At 38.4% G+C, this 14,445-nt stretch overlaps 1 protein-coding gene across 8 annotated transcripts in view; it reads right to left on the reverse strand.

Annotated features, from left to right (window-relative positions):
- The window catches only part of ABCB4 (ATP binding cassette subfamily B member 4), a 75,155-nt gene that overhangs the window by 50,966 nt on the left and 9,744 nt on the right, over nucleotides 1-14,445 (reverse strand). For 4 of the 8 annotated variants that reach the window (XM_078442499.2, XM_078442500.2, XM_078442502.2 and 1 more), the window contains 6 exons: nucleotides 10,320-10,377; nucleotides 8,584-8,775; nucleotides 7,321-7,492; nucleotides 5,941-6,065; nucleotides 3,089-3,260; nucleotides 492-605 (listed from right to left, as the gene is read on the reverse strand). In XM_078442499.2, coding sequence (XP_078298625.1) covers nucleotides 492-605; nucleotides 3,089-3,260; nucleotides 5,941-6,065; nucleotides 7,321-7,492; nucleotides 8,584-8,775; nucleotides 10,320-10,377 — 833 coding nt within the window. Of the gene's footprint in view, nucleotides 1-491; nucleotides 606-3,088; nucleotides 3,261-5,940; nucleotides 6,066-7,320; nucleotides 7,493-8,583; nucleotides 8,776-10,319; nucleotides 10,378-14,445 lie in introns of those variants that run through there. The other 4 variants (XM_078442504.2, XM_078442505.2, XM_078442503.2 and 1 more) reach the window with 4 other exon arrangements.

Below are 14,445 nucleotides of genomic sequence, written 5' to 3' on the forward strand. Positions count from 1 at the left end.
CAGCAACATGTTTTAATATGTGAAAATTGTATTCTTTATTTCACTGCAGCTGGTAAAACTCATTCAATATAGTGGGTTAAAAATCATTTGAATCATGCAGTGATTTTTTTCTTTGAAGGGGGCAACCCACAGCAAAATACACGGCTAATTTCTCCACCCATTCTTCCTGCATATGAAAATCATAGTATTCTTGGTCTAGCTACACCTTGGAAGAGAAAAAGAGAAAACCGTGGAAGAGCAAACATCTTTACTCTCAACTCTAATAATAAACATTCGTGCAGATGTACTTTTCCCAAATGAGGTCAGTGTTATTCTATTATTTTAAGACAAACTTTTAGAAATATTATTAATAAGAGGTACTTTGTTTCTCTCACTAAGAAAAGGTTCCTTATTTTCACATAATTAATGTTCACAGGATTTATAACCCGAAGCCAAATTTAAGCATGCAAGCCTCAAAATATGTTTTGACATGGAATGAATAAGTGACTCACATTATCTATAATATTGAAGATAGCATAGGCTGCCCCTCTTGCATTGGCAAAAGCATCAATACACGGAGCGGCCTGTCCAACACTGAAAGCTCCAATCAGAATTGAAAAGAAGACCTGAACAGGAGAATATGAGGAAAAGTTAGAAGCAAGCCCCATTCTGGTGCCCATTGTTACCTCAGATATGACTGAAACACATATTACACTAAGGACTGAGTTTAGTTTATCCTTTTAACATTTTGTTTTTTTATTTAGCAAAAGGGCAAAATTTATAAGGTTAATATAGTATTCCGTCGCTCAATGGGCTTCTTCAACATCAAAAATATTTTTTTTGTCTAGCTTGCTGAACTATCTGTTGTTCTCCTGAAGTTACACAGAGTCAAAAAGATTTCTCAAACCTACTTCTTTGACTCTGAAGCTAATGCCACTAGAGGGAAACATTTCCCATCAGTATTGTTATTCAGTTCTTTGTGACTTCCTACACCTATACATGAAATTACACAGAATGTTCAAAATGAAACACGAAGGATTTTGGTCCCATGGAATTTCCTATTTTTAAAATAGCATTTTCCATATGTATTTTGATAAGATTTTTAATGAAAGAGTAACAGTTCACATATTATAAGCCACTAAATCACATCTGTGTGCACTAATTCCTTTACACAATCATTCTATACTATAGCAAACAAACTCTAACACATTTCCCTTTAAATTAATATAGAAGCACCAGGAATATAGCTTCAGGAATCCATATAATTAACATAACTAGGAAAACATAAATGTAGAGAAATTAGTCCTTTCTCTCTGGTCATGATGAAACATCTACACGTAGCTTGACTGTTCTCTGAAGACAGTAACAGTAACACTTCACATACCCAGAATTCAAATATCTATCCACTATCTGCAGTACGAGTAAGCACCAGTAAGGAAGCAAAGAAGTCTCTACCAAAATAGATGTTATAAAGCTCATGCACCAGAGCTCCTGCCTTTTACGAAGAGGGTATTGCTGGGTTCTCTACATCATGACTATCATTCTCCAGCCCTGCTGGGAAGATATCACCATCCACATAGTACAAATGAGGAAACCAGGTCACAGAGGAGTCAGGATTCTGTCTCCTTCACAAAATTTAGCAAATGAGGAAGTGAAGAAGGTGGAGAGCTTATGAGCTGACCACCAGAAAGGAGACCAAAATGAGAAAGAATAGACTCCTCAATTATGAAAGCTCATTGAGCAAACAGCCCTCAATATCATTGGAAACTGAAGATATCACCCCAGAAAACATTTTCAAATGATTAATTTTTACAACGGCCCTCATTTTTCACCAAAGAGCCAAACTGTGTTCAGTATCCTCTGTTTAGAAACACAGGGAAGTGTAGGTTTTAAAAGGTTGCTATTTGACTGGTTACATGTTGTTTTGATCATCAATGACATGTAAAGATGGTCACAAAATATTGTTGGTTTATAAAAAATACTGCTGGTTATAAAAAAGGTTATGGAAAGATATGCATCATAATCCCAGTTTTGAAAGAAAAATACATACATACAGAATGATCTGGAGAATCTATACCAAAAGTTATCATTTAAAAAAAATTTTTTAATGCTTATTTATTTTTGAGAGAGAGAGACAGAGCATGAGTGGGGGGGGGGGGGCAGAGAGAGGGAGACAGAATCTGAAGCAGGCTCCAGGCTCTGAGCTGTCAGCACAGAGCCCGACACAGGGCTCAAACTCACAAACTGTGAGATCATGACTTGAGCCAAAGTTGGACGCTTAACTGATGAGCCACCCAGGTGCCCCCCAAAAGTTATCATTAAGTATATATGGATTAATAGATTATAAGCAACTGTAAGTAGTTCATAATTTTGAAAACTCTGTTTTCTAATCCTTTGTATAACTAATGTATGTTATTTTTAGAATCATAAAAGAAAGCTATGTTCATTCTGAGAAACAAAATGACTTTCCACCTTATATTTTGTATAGCCGATGTTTTATATTCTATAAATTTAGCATTATCTCATACTATGACCTATCTATAATAATATTTACTTTCTTTTTTAAAAAAATGTTTATTTTTATTTATTTTGAGAGACAGGGAGAGAGAGAACATGAGGGGCAGAGAGAGAGGGCAAGAGAGAATCCCAAGCAGGCCTCACGCTGCCAGCCCAGAGCCCTGACACCAAGCTCAATCCCACGATCCTAGGATCATGACCTGAGCCAAAATCAAGAGTCGGATGCTCAACAGACTGAGCCACCCAGGCGCCTCTGTTTACTTTCTTACATGATGAAACTCAATGGCACAGAGGATGCCTCCAATCCATATTTGTTCATTCATAAATGTATCCAATTTTTATTTCCTTTTATATGTTATATAGCTTTTCAATTGGTCTAAATACATGCCACTTTTTTGGCCCCAACTCATAATTGTGCCTTGTGTATCCTAGAAGGCCAGCTCTGCCCAAAGGACAGAGCAAAGATTCACCAAAAGAAAAAAGCCTGTAATCATGGCTCATACTTCGAAAAGGAGGAGTATGAAAGGAAACAAAAGGTAGATGGATAAACAATATTTTCGGTTTCTTCATCAATATTAGGAAAACTACTTACTGTCATTGCATTTCCAATAGTATATTCTTTTGCTATAACTAGAGTGGATCCATACCAGAAGGCCAGTGCATATGATGCATATATTAATAGGAAGGCAATGCCCATTGAAATGCTTGCTGAAATCGCCTTTTTAATTCCAATCTTTTTGGCATTTTGTAGATGTTTCTCATACCTACCAGAAAATGAGAGGCAAATGTTGTAACAAGAAAACAATCCACAATCAGAGCCATATTCACCTCCTATACAGTTGGAGGTTTAAGGAAGAAAGCCATCAAAGTAAGAAACTCTTGCTGGGACCCAGCTTCCTGGGAAGTGAACCAATTCAGGATCAGCCAGGACTAGAACCCATCTGAACCTTCTCTTTACTGGTGGTAACTCACCTCCCTTGGTCCCTACAGTCTCCTGCAGCTGTTCCAGTATTGAATGTCCCTCCGGGATATGGTAGAGCTTCACCTTCACCTTCATGGCCAGTATCACAAGCCAACGTTAAGGTGGAAGAAGAGAAACCAAGCCAAACAGGAATGGCATCAAAATGTAAATACCTTTCAGGATGCCGAAAATAGTTAGACTCTACACAACTCAATTTCTCTTCTCTAGGCAAGAGAAAAACCTCCCTCTACTGCCCCATTGCATGAGGGACAGGTATTTTACACTCTACAAGTACTTAAACTTGGGCCTTTGCTGTTTTGTTTTGTTTTGTTTTGTTTTGTTTTGTTTGTTTTCTGGTCATGCTGATCTTCAACTGTCAAGCCAGGGAACAAGGTTATGAAGTGATCACTACTCATAGGATATGGGTTCTTACTGAATTTTTTTAGATTTTCATTATACTTTCTGTAAAATGGAGTAAATAATGCCTACCTTGTAAGATAATTATGATACTGAAGAACAACATTAGAAAGTAGTTAACACAGTGCTGGTACACAGTTGGCACAACCTAGTAATTCCTATTCCTGTTATTATTACTATTATTGTTTAGAATTTAATCTCCTGAATATTGCTCATTCTATTACACTTTTGAGTAGCAATTAAAATTCATATTACTGGGGTACCTGCGTGGCTCCGTCAGTTAAGCGTCTGACTTCCACTCAGGTCATGATCTCACGGTTCATGAGTTCAAGCCCTGCGTCGGTTCTGTGCTGACAGCTCCGAGCCTGGAGCCTGCTTTGGATTCTGTGTCTCCCTCTCTCTCTGCCCCCCCCCCCCAAAATAAACATCAATAAATAAGTAAAATTCATATTAGTGGCTTCTAGGATGTCATACAAAGGTACAAATGTCTACCATGGGTCTGTTAAATTATAATTTTTTTTACATCAATTTAAATTAAATCTACCTTTCCATGCTAGAAACAGCAAGTGTGTAAAATCTAATTTGGGCTTCCTAAAATTAGGGGGGAAAACACAATGTATATAAAATGATACTGTAGAGAAAATATATAAAAATAGTGTGTTTCTAACAAAAAACAAATACCATTCTTTTTAGTTTAACCAAATGAGATATTGAGCATATATTAGTTTTTTTAAAAATGTAGTTGCCACCAAAAAGTTTCTTTGTTTAATTACTTAAAGCAGCCCCCTTTCCAGCATGCTTTCCTCAGTCCCGGGCACTGCATTCATTTAGCAGAGCAGCGTCCCTGGGGAGACAGCCAGCATGCCGCGTCCAGCACTGTGATGAGTCTCGTGTGGCTGGGCCCCAGGACCCAGGGAGATTCAGGCCAGCCCCGTGTGACCCCCAGGCTCTGGTGACAGTGGTGGATGTGTTGTAATTACCTTTGCTTAGGTGGCTTGCTTACTGCGGCTAATGGAGCGGTACTGATTACACTCACATCCTGAGGTCCGAGGGAGGGTTAGTGTGCTCTGTGTGGGCTATGTGTGCAGGAAGCAGCAGCAAGAGAGAAAAAGGAAGAGATTAGAGAAAGGAGCATCGCGGTTTTGAAGAGGGCTTAAGGAACAGAAAAATAGAAAACGAAAATGGAGGGGATTAGGGGAACTGTTGCTTTCAATGCTGGAGTATTTCCAGAGAATTTCTCTTTCAAAAAGTTGTAGGTATCAGGAGTCCCACAGAATGGCAAAAACAAACAAACAAAACAAACAAACAAAAAACACAGAATCATACTTTCACTGTATTAGGGAATGTTATTTAAAGAAAACTGGTTGGGGACATTAAAGTAAGGCAGCCTAGCCTTTATCAGCGGGCCTTGATCTGGCATTTTGGTTTTTGTATGTCAGGTTCCTTTAGAGCAGGGTTCTTGGCCTGGGATCCATGGTCAAGGAATTCGAATGTGGAAAAAATTATATAATTATTTTCACTGACCTATACCTGAAATTTAGCATTTCCTTGGATTATCAATGCAGGCAACAAACCCTGGTAGAATTAGCAGTAACTATGACTTTGTTGCCAGTAGAAATCCTGGATCAGTTTTATATCATGTTACAAGTGATACAAATATCTTGAAATAACTTTTACCTGTATTTTTCCTTCAGAGTTACAGTAGTTATTGAACCTATAGTTCGCTCTTATTAATATGTTACCAATGAAAGCACATATATACTATACCGTAATTTAAAAATATTTTGAAAACTATACTTCATTATAATTGGTTTCCTTGGTAATCCTATCTATTTCTGTCTTAGGAGTTTAAAATCATTACTCTAAGAAGGGAGTCCATAGGCTTGATCAGACTGCCAAAGGGGTCCACGGAACATAAAACGGGTAAAAACCCTGCTTTAGGGGCTGACGTTAAACTGTATATTTTGTGGAGGAGGGATTAATACTAAGAAAAGGAAAGCAGCAAACACATACCACAGAAGAATGAGCAACAAAAAATATAAAAGCGGACAGAGAACCTTCCTGACCTGTCCAGCTCTTTGTTCTGGCCCCCAAATGCTATCACAGTCCTGATGGCCCCCAGAGCCTCCTCTGCCACAGCTCCTGCTTTCGCATATGCAGCCAGTTCTTTGTCACTAAATGCGGAGAGTATCTGGACAGAAGAGAAACATTCATGACTTTTGTATGGGGAGAAAAGTTAAAAGGCAGACTGTCAACTCTTCATTTTACTTTTTCTTTCCAAAGTCTCTCTATCCCTTCCTGAAAACTGAAGTCACTAAGTGAACGACATTCAGTGTACCAGATCCAATGGCTTCTCCACCCCCTACAAAGGCTAGATCTGACCCACCCTGGTGATCTGCTCCCCAAGAGTAGTCAGGAACAGAAAATCCACATATAATTCTCTAATACATTTTGAGGAATAATGTCATGTTCCATATCTACTATGTTTTTTTTTTCTCTTCTAATTGCAAAATAAACTAAACTAAAATCTTAATGCTTTGGAAAATCACTATTCTTTCCTTTATTGTGTCATGATTTCTAATTACAGTAAAACCTTGATGTGTGAGCATAATTTGTTCTGGAAACATGCTTATAATCCAAAGCACTCATATATCAAAGAATTTCAAGAACCATTGGCTCAATTGTGACCATGTGACATTCGGCATCACGGACTACTAATAGTGCAAGACATGACTCATTTATCAAGTTAAAATTTGTTAGAAATGTTTGCTCATCTTGTGGAACACTCGCAGAACAAGTTACTCACAATCCAAGGTTTTACCGTACTATGAACATAATACTTCCAGATCTACTCATGGGCATTCTAAGATGTCTAAACAAGACGCTGCAGGAGAAAGGTAAAGAAATAATCCAAATAAAAGGGATACAAGTAAGTTACTAGATAAATCATCAACCTCCAAAAGAGAGAAAGTTGTCAGAAAAATTTCTCAACTCTACAGTATTGTCTGAAGTAGAACAGGTTATACACATTTTATAGCAAGGCAAGACTGGCAGGGTGCCACTTAACCATCACAGGTAACACTTAAAAGTAAATAAACCCGAACTTTAATTTTCTTATATTCATGCAATGGTTTGGAAGAATGTTATGGTTTAAACTTATGTTTCCTTTATAAGGACATACTGTGTAAGTAGTTTAAACTGCTATGCCTGATGATTTACCCAAAGCAATAAGAGCAGTGAGAAAAATCTGTGAGGTAATAACTGACATTTTAAATCACATCAGAAATAAGTTTCTTCATTACAGCATTAACAACATGCTTCTTATTGTGGTTTCAACCGACATGGAACACAGATCTGCACAACTGCAAGAACCAGAGTCCTGCATATTAAAAATAGCTCTTGTATGTGTGGCCTGACACACGTGAAAACGCCCCGGTTTCACACACCTTTGCCCAGACAGCTGCAGAGAGTCCCAGGATAGGGCTGATGGCCATTATCACGAGGGTGAGCTTCCATCCTCTAATGAACCCTACTATGAATCCTGCAAAAAACGTGGCTACTGCTTGAAAGAACATTCCAACCTTGTCACCAATTCCTTCACTGATTTTGGAGATGTCACTAAAAAAGATCACACTAAGTGGTTACAGGCAGGAGATCTTCGGCTGGAAAGCTGAAGTAGACATCTAACAAACACACAGACAGGTAAAACTTGTTCACGCTACAGCAAGCCGATTTCACAGTCTTAGCCTCTTGAACGATATTTTTCCTCACCTAATTACTGCACAAAGGAAGAGTTTCAGGATCAGTTCGTGCCTCTAAGAAGTTAGTATCATTAAAGTTGATACTACAGAACGAGTTAATCCTGTCTGAGAAGGATTAGCATTTTGAACATATGAGTCAATTTGTTTAAAAGCAGGAGTTAGGAAGGGCATCTCAACGGTAATCGGAAAGTGCCACTGGCTTCTACCCCGGGCCCGCTTCTGAACCCACTCTATTCTCCATTCAGCAGCCAGTGTGATCCTTTGAAAACGCAAGTCTGAACGTGTTACTCCTCAGACCAAAAGCTCCCAATGGCTGCCCATTTCACTCTGAGTCAAAGCACAAGGCCTTAGTGAGGTCGAACCAGGTCCTAAATGTCTTGACCTTCCCTCCTTTTTTACTTCATTTGCTCACTACACTTGTGCCAGGGCCTCCAGTAAGAAAAAGTTTACCATCTATCTCCCTCTGCGGGAAAGTAAGCAACGATGACAGTGAGCTTAGTCTTGTTCGCTGGTATAATCACAAACATCTAGAATAGTGCTTGGCACAAGTAGCCCCTCAAATACTCGTTGAATAAGTGAAGAGCCAACAATTAACTAAGAAAAGTCTCTCTGTGACTTCATTCACGCATTTACTTTTTCATTCAGTCATCTAAATTGAATGTATAACATCTGTCAGGCCCTGTGGTAAGCTCCACTGAGAGATAATATAAGATGAGAGCACATCTTCACATTAGCCTACCTACCACTGAGGAGAACAAACTAACATAAGGAAAATGCATTGTGGCACAGGCTGTAAATGCTAGAAAGGGCTATCAGATGATCTAGTCCCAGTACGTATTAAACGCTTTATCTAGTAATTGTTTTAAATTTAAAATCTAACCATGACAAATGTTCACATAGTTAGTGGTTAATTTCGTTATGAAAGTCTGACATTAACAATACACTTACTCTGTTAACCTTGTATTCAGTTCAGTAGTGTCGCTGACATCAAACCAGCTTATTTCTTGTCGTAGAACAGCGTGAAAAAACTCCTGCCTAATTTTCCTGACTTGCCGGCCGGCTGCCAGAGTCCAAAATGAAACCTGTATATAAGCAGCAACAAGAACCCCAGCACCTAATCCTGAGTAATAATACGCATATCTGGAAAATAATTAGAAAGTTTCTTTTAAATACTGTCCTTTTTTCATCCCTTTCAGGAAAAATCTTCAGAATTGGCAATTAAGTTTACTGAAATCACAAAGATTGTGTAGGACATCATAACAAATACACATTAAAATCTTTTCTCTTTTCCAGAGGCACCTAGGTGGCTAAGTCAGTTAAGTGTCCAACTTCAGCTCAGGTCATGATCTCATGGCATGAGTTCGAGCCCCATGTCGGGCTCTATGCTACAGCTCAGAGCCTGGAGCCTGTTTTGGATTCTGTGTCTCCCCCTCTCTCTGCCCCTCCCCAGCTTGCACTCTTTTCTCTCTCTCTCAAAAATAAATAAGCATTAAAAAAATTTTTTTAGCCTTTCCTCTTTTCCTGAATTTTAAGAGGATGATGGCAAATCTATCCACTTGAACTATCAAAGAAAACATAATTTTTTGTTCTTAACTACAAAAATCATGACATTAATGATTTTAAAACTGATACTGACAATTTATAAACATGGTATGTTTTTTGTTTCATTATTTAGATTTTATACTTGTATATCTGATCCTATTGAAAAACTTCACTACTATTCACCAATTACAAGTTACAGGAATAAAGAGACCAAACATGTGAAGTGGGTCTTAGTGTAACTTTTCTCATATTGTTTACAGAAAGAACTCCCCCCCCCCATAACCTCTTCCTATTTGGCAGAATTTAAAAATATTTTTTTAAGAGTATGCTAAATATGTCATAAATTCATACTAATTTTGAGTAAAGTCTTAACTAAATTACAGGAAAGTTAGTATCTTTAAAAGAACAAATTCAGTTTTGACATTTTCAAATACATTTTTGATATAGTTTTACAAACTATTTCCAGATAAAAGCCTTTTGGGTCTATAATAGTATACAGATGTGCTCATTTAAATCAGCAACATTGATGGATAAGTAAACATACAAACATTATGTTACAGGCTCTTGAGATTTCTATTAGATCAAACTACTGTATCGATATTAAATTTACTGACATTGATAACTGTGCTGTGGTTATGAAAAGAATATCCTGTGCTTAGGAACAACACTGAAGTTTTTATGAATAAAGGGCCATGATGATGTATGCAAGTTACTTCAAATAGTGGATGTGATGGGGGTGGGTATAAATGATAACAACAGGTCAAAGAATATAACAAAAGGTAAAGAGCATACAGACACTTTTTTATATTCTTAAAATTCTCTGTAAGTTTGCCATTATTCTCAAATAATACATTTTTAAAAGTACATCATAGGGGCACCTGGGTGGCTTAGTCAGTTAAATATCCGACTCTTAATTTCCACTCAGGTCATGATCTCAGTTTGTGATTTTGAGCCCTGAATTGGGCTCTGCACTGACAGCATGAAGCCTGCTTGGGATTCTCATTCTCCCCCTCTCTCTGCCCCACTCCCACTCTCTCTCTCTTAAAATAGTTAAATAAATGTTTTTAAAAAGTACATCATATTTATATATATATAAGTACCTACATTTATATATCATAACTACATATATATCAGCCAATTACCTAGTCATTTCTTCTTCCAGAATTCTGCCTGGATTTAGCGTTGACAATGAAAAATTCACTAAATAAAAACAAAACAAAAAACAAAAACAAAACAAAATAAGACATTTTTGAAAGGCTAAACTATTAACAGGCATTACTAGGTTTTAAAAATCTTTTTTCCTTTCACCCTCAATAAATTCTTTTCACTTTACTCAAATAAAAAATCCAAGGGTTTAGATGCAGGACATCTCTAGGGTCCAGATGGGGAAAGGTGGCCCTTCCAGGTTCGCCGCGGTCCTGGAGAGCTTGGGCCTTTAGCAAAGCAGCTTTCTGAGGCAGCAGAGAGGAGCGGATACAGAAGACAGAGGAGGAAAAAATAAATGGTCTCAATAGAAAACACAGGATTTAAGGGGCATTTTTTCTTAGTGGCTAAAAGCACTTTATAGATAATTGTTTTTGTTGATTTTATTTCAATATATGCGTGTTTTCCCTTACATGTTGCCTTTTGTGGTAAGTAACAGAAAGACTGAGTTACATCCATTGTAAAGGAGGGAAAATTATATTGTCTATTAATTTGAACTAATTTGATAAAACTATCAATGTGCCATTTCTGTTTTAATAATAACAAGCACTTACTGAACATTTATTATATACCAGGCTTTGTTCTGAACACTTTACATGTACTAATTCATTTAATTTTCACCACAATCCAATGAGGTATGACTACTTTATGAATCCCCCTTTCACAGATGAGGAAATTGAGACACAGACAAAGTCACTTATCCAAAGTCACACAGCCACTAAGGAGGCTGAGAGTCCTAGTGCTATACATATAGTTCCTAAGTTTATACTACACTGATTGTTTTATGTGGTAAGGACTTATTTTCACTTTTCAAAAAACACAAAGTGGAAGGGGCACCTGGGTGGCTCAGCTGGTTAAGCACCTGACTCTTGGTTGTGGCTCAGGTCATGATCTCACAGTTCATGGGATCAAGTCCCACATCAGGCTCTGTGCTGACAAAGCAGAGCCTTCTTGGGATTTTCTCTCTCTCCTTCTCCCTCTGCCCCTCCCCTGCTCTCTCTCTCTCTCTCTCTCTCTCTCTTTCTCAAAAACAAATACACATTTAAAAAAAACCCACTAAGTGAAAAAATAAAAAGGAAACAGCCCATGTCCACTGCACTCACAAAATAATAGGACAAAATGTCACCACGGTGTTGTGGACAAAATATATCAGGGTATTTCCCATTTACCAGGACTCTAGGAGAGAAACTAGTCTTTGTTCCTTTAACACATGGAAATAATCCAATATTCATGTTTTCTGCATGCAGTGTATCTTCCTTAGCTTCTTCCAAAGAGGGCTAAGATTGAAATGTATTTAAAACTTAAACTACTGTCAGAATCAATTACCAGTCAGGATCAATAACCAGGCACGTGGGCCTGACTGTGGCATAATTTCTCCCTCAATATTGCAACTTCTGATGTTCACAGGGAAGTGTTTCTGCTTTTTAATCTGCTTTTTTAAAGCTATCAGATCCTTAAGGAATCATACCCTATTTTACTTCTGTTCTAATCAGTTCAGTTGTGTGTGCTCATTTCCTCCCTGGGTTCTTCTTCTTTTTTTTTTTTTTTAATTTTTAAAATGTTTATTTTTGAGACAGAGAGAGAGACACACACACAGAGCAGGAGCTGGAGAGGGGCAGAGAGAGGGAGACACAGAGCCCATTGCAGGTTCTAGGCTCCGAGCTGTCAACAGAGAGTCCAACATGGAGCTCAAACCCACAAACCATGACATCATGACCTAAGCCAAAGTCAGACGCTTAACCAACTGAGTCACCCAGGCACCTCCTCCCTGGGTTCTTAAATACGGCAGCGTTGGGATGCCAAATTGGAACTGTATTTGGAATTAGAGGCAGACAAGCTACCTAAAGCTGGGTATTGGTGGAAATCATTGTTCAAACCTTGGGAAAATACCACATATATGTGTATAGGGCTAGTTTCTCCCCCAGAACTTAAGATATCAGGTAAAATTTAAATGAATTTTACTCTTCTCCAGTGTTTACCTCAAATGTTTAAATTCTCCCAGTGAGGATATTATAACTCAGACCGATCCTCCCTCTTAGGAAATAAGAATCTATGGGCATTCAAATGCTCTGTTCTCAGAGTCGAAGCTGAGAATGGCAACCTAGGTCTGGGTTAGTAACCCAAGGAGCTCCTAGGAGAGTTTCCGCTGCCTAAGGACTAAGGTAAGGCAGATGTGTGCTGATGTGTTCCCCAAAAAGTCATAGGACTCTAGATCTGGAAATCTAATGGGATTCTAGATCTAGAAAGGGCCTAGGTCTGGTCTTCTCAGATGTTACCTACTCTACCCTAGTCTCATAAATAATCTCCAAGTTGTTGTTGGGGGTTCTCAATGCCATCTGCCTGTTAGACTCACATGTGGAGCTTAAAAAAAATAGAGTTGACCAGGCTCCATGCAAGAATAGTTAAATCAGAACCTCTGGTTGAGTCTAGAGCATCACATTTCTAAGAAGTACCCCCACTTGATTCTTTTCAAGATATATTTTTTTAAATGTTTATTTTTGAGAGAGAGAGAGAGAGAAAGCACAAGCAGGAGAAGGACAGAGAGAGAGGGAGAGACAGAATCTGAAGCAGGCTCCAGGCTCTGAGTTGTCAGCACAGAGCCCGACACAGGGCTTGAACTCACAACCGTGAGACCATGACCTAAGCCGAAGTCAGACCCTTAACCAACTGAGCCACTCAGGCGCCCCCCGCCCCACCTGATTCTTTTTAAAACAAAATTATTTTTGACAGGGAAGTGCAGAGAGAGAGGGGGACAGAGGATATGAAGCAGGCTCTGTGCTGACAGCAGACAGACCAATGTAGGGCTTAAACTCACCATCCACGAGATCATGACCAGAGCCAAAGTGGGACACTTAACCAATTAAGCCACCCAAGAGCCCCTCCCCACTTGATTCTACAGCACGAAGATGGGTAACTCCCACTCCGGTCTGCCTGAATGCCTCCCAGAACAAGGAAACGGGGAATTCTTGAAGTTGCCTATTCCTTTCAGAGAGCTCCCATAAAATCTTTTTTATGGATGAAGAAACAGAATATTAGAGTGGTTGTTTCATTTCCAAGTTTTGACAGCTACTTTCCCCCAATATTTATTGATCATTTACTATGTTCCAGATGCTTTATATAAATGGTCTCATTTAATTCTATCAGTAAGTTTATGATTACCTTTCAAAGATGAGAACAATAAGAATTACAGAGGTTAAGTAACTTGCACAAGGTCATACAGCTGGTAAGTAAGGGGCTTAAATAACTGTACATCTTAAGGATTACAGGGGAGATATTACAGAGTCCTGACTGTCATGTTTAAGTCTCAAATCAATGTCTGCCTTCCTCCATTCTGCCTAGAACTTCTCTTATCTTATGGAAATATTCAGCACAAAACAAATAGCTAATGTTTATCCAGACCACTTAGGCAGTATGTGCAGTTAGGTAAGGTAACGGGTCTCCAAAATGCCTTTTCCTCTTAACCATGTAGCAACGCAAAGGTGTGCGGGGTATATTGATTTCTCTACAAAAATTTCCAGCTCATTACAGTCACATAGACTTGACATAACATAGATAAAGTTCCTGATACTCTGCATAAAAATGTCTCCTATGACTCTGTCCTTAACGTTTTGGACACAGAATGTGCACCTTTCTGCACAACTGAATCATTGTGAGGGAACAAACCTTGTCACCAACTAGGTTTATTCTGTTGACAGGATGGGCTCTGTTCACAGGATGGACTCTGTTCACAATTATTCACTGTCAAACCTTGTAATTTAAACCTTTTTTTCTTCCAACATTCCCTTCTTATTGGCTCCCATTAAGTCCAGCTGTCCAAGAATCCAACAATTCTAAGGAATAGACTTTAAATAAATATCATCTCTATGAGATGAGCAAGAGAGCTCAGCTAAGGCTAAGTACAGCTAAGTACCTGATCTTGTCTCAATCTCCATGATTTCTGCTGAACTCTACAACTCCCAACATACCAGGGAACTCTCTGGATTTAGACTGAGTATGAAATTTACAGATTTCATTTTCTCCAAAGAGGTATGCGAATACTATATTCACAAACTACTGAAGAGTGGA

This window comes from Panthera onca, chromosome A2, assembly GCF_046562875.1.
Source record: "Panthera onca isolate mPanOnc1 chromosome A2, mPanOnc1 haplotype 2, whole genome shotgun sequence".
NCBI lineage: Eukaryota > Metazoa > Chordata > Mammalia > Carnivora > Felidae > Panthera > Panthera onca.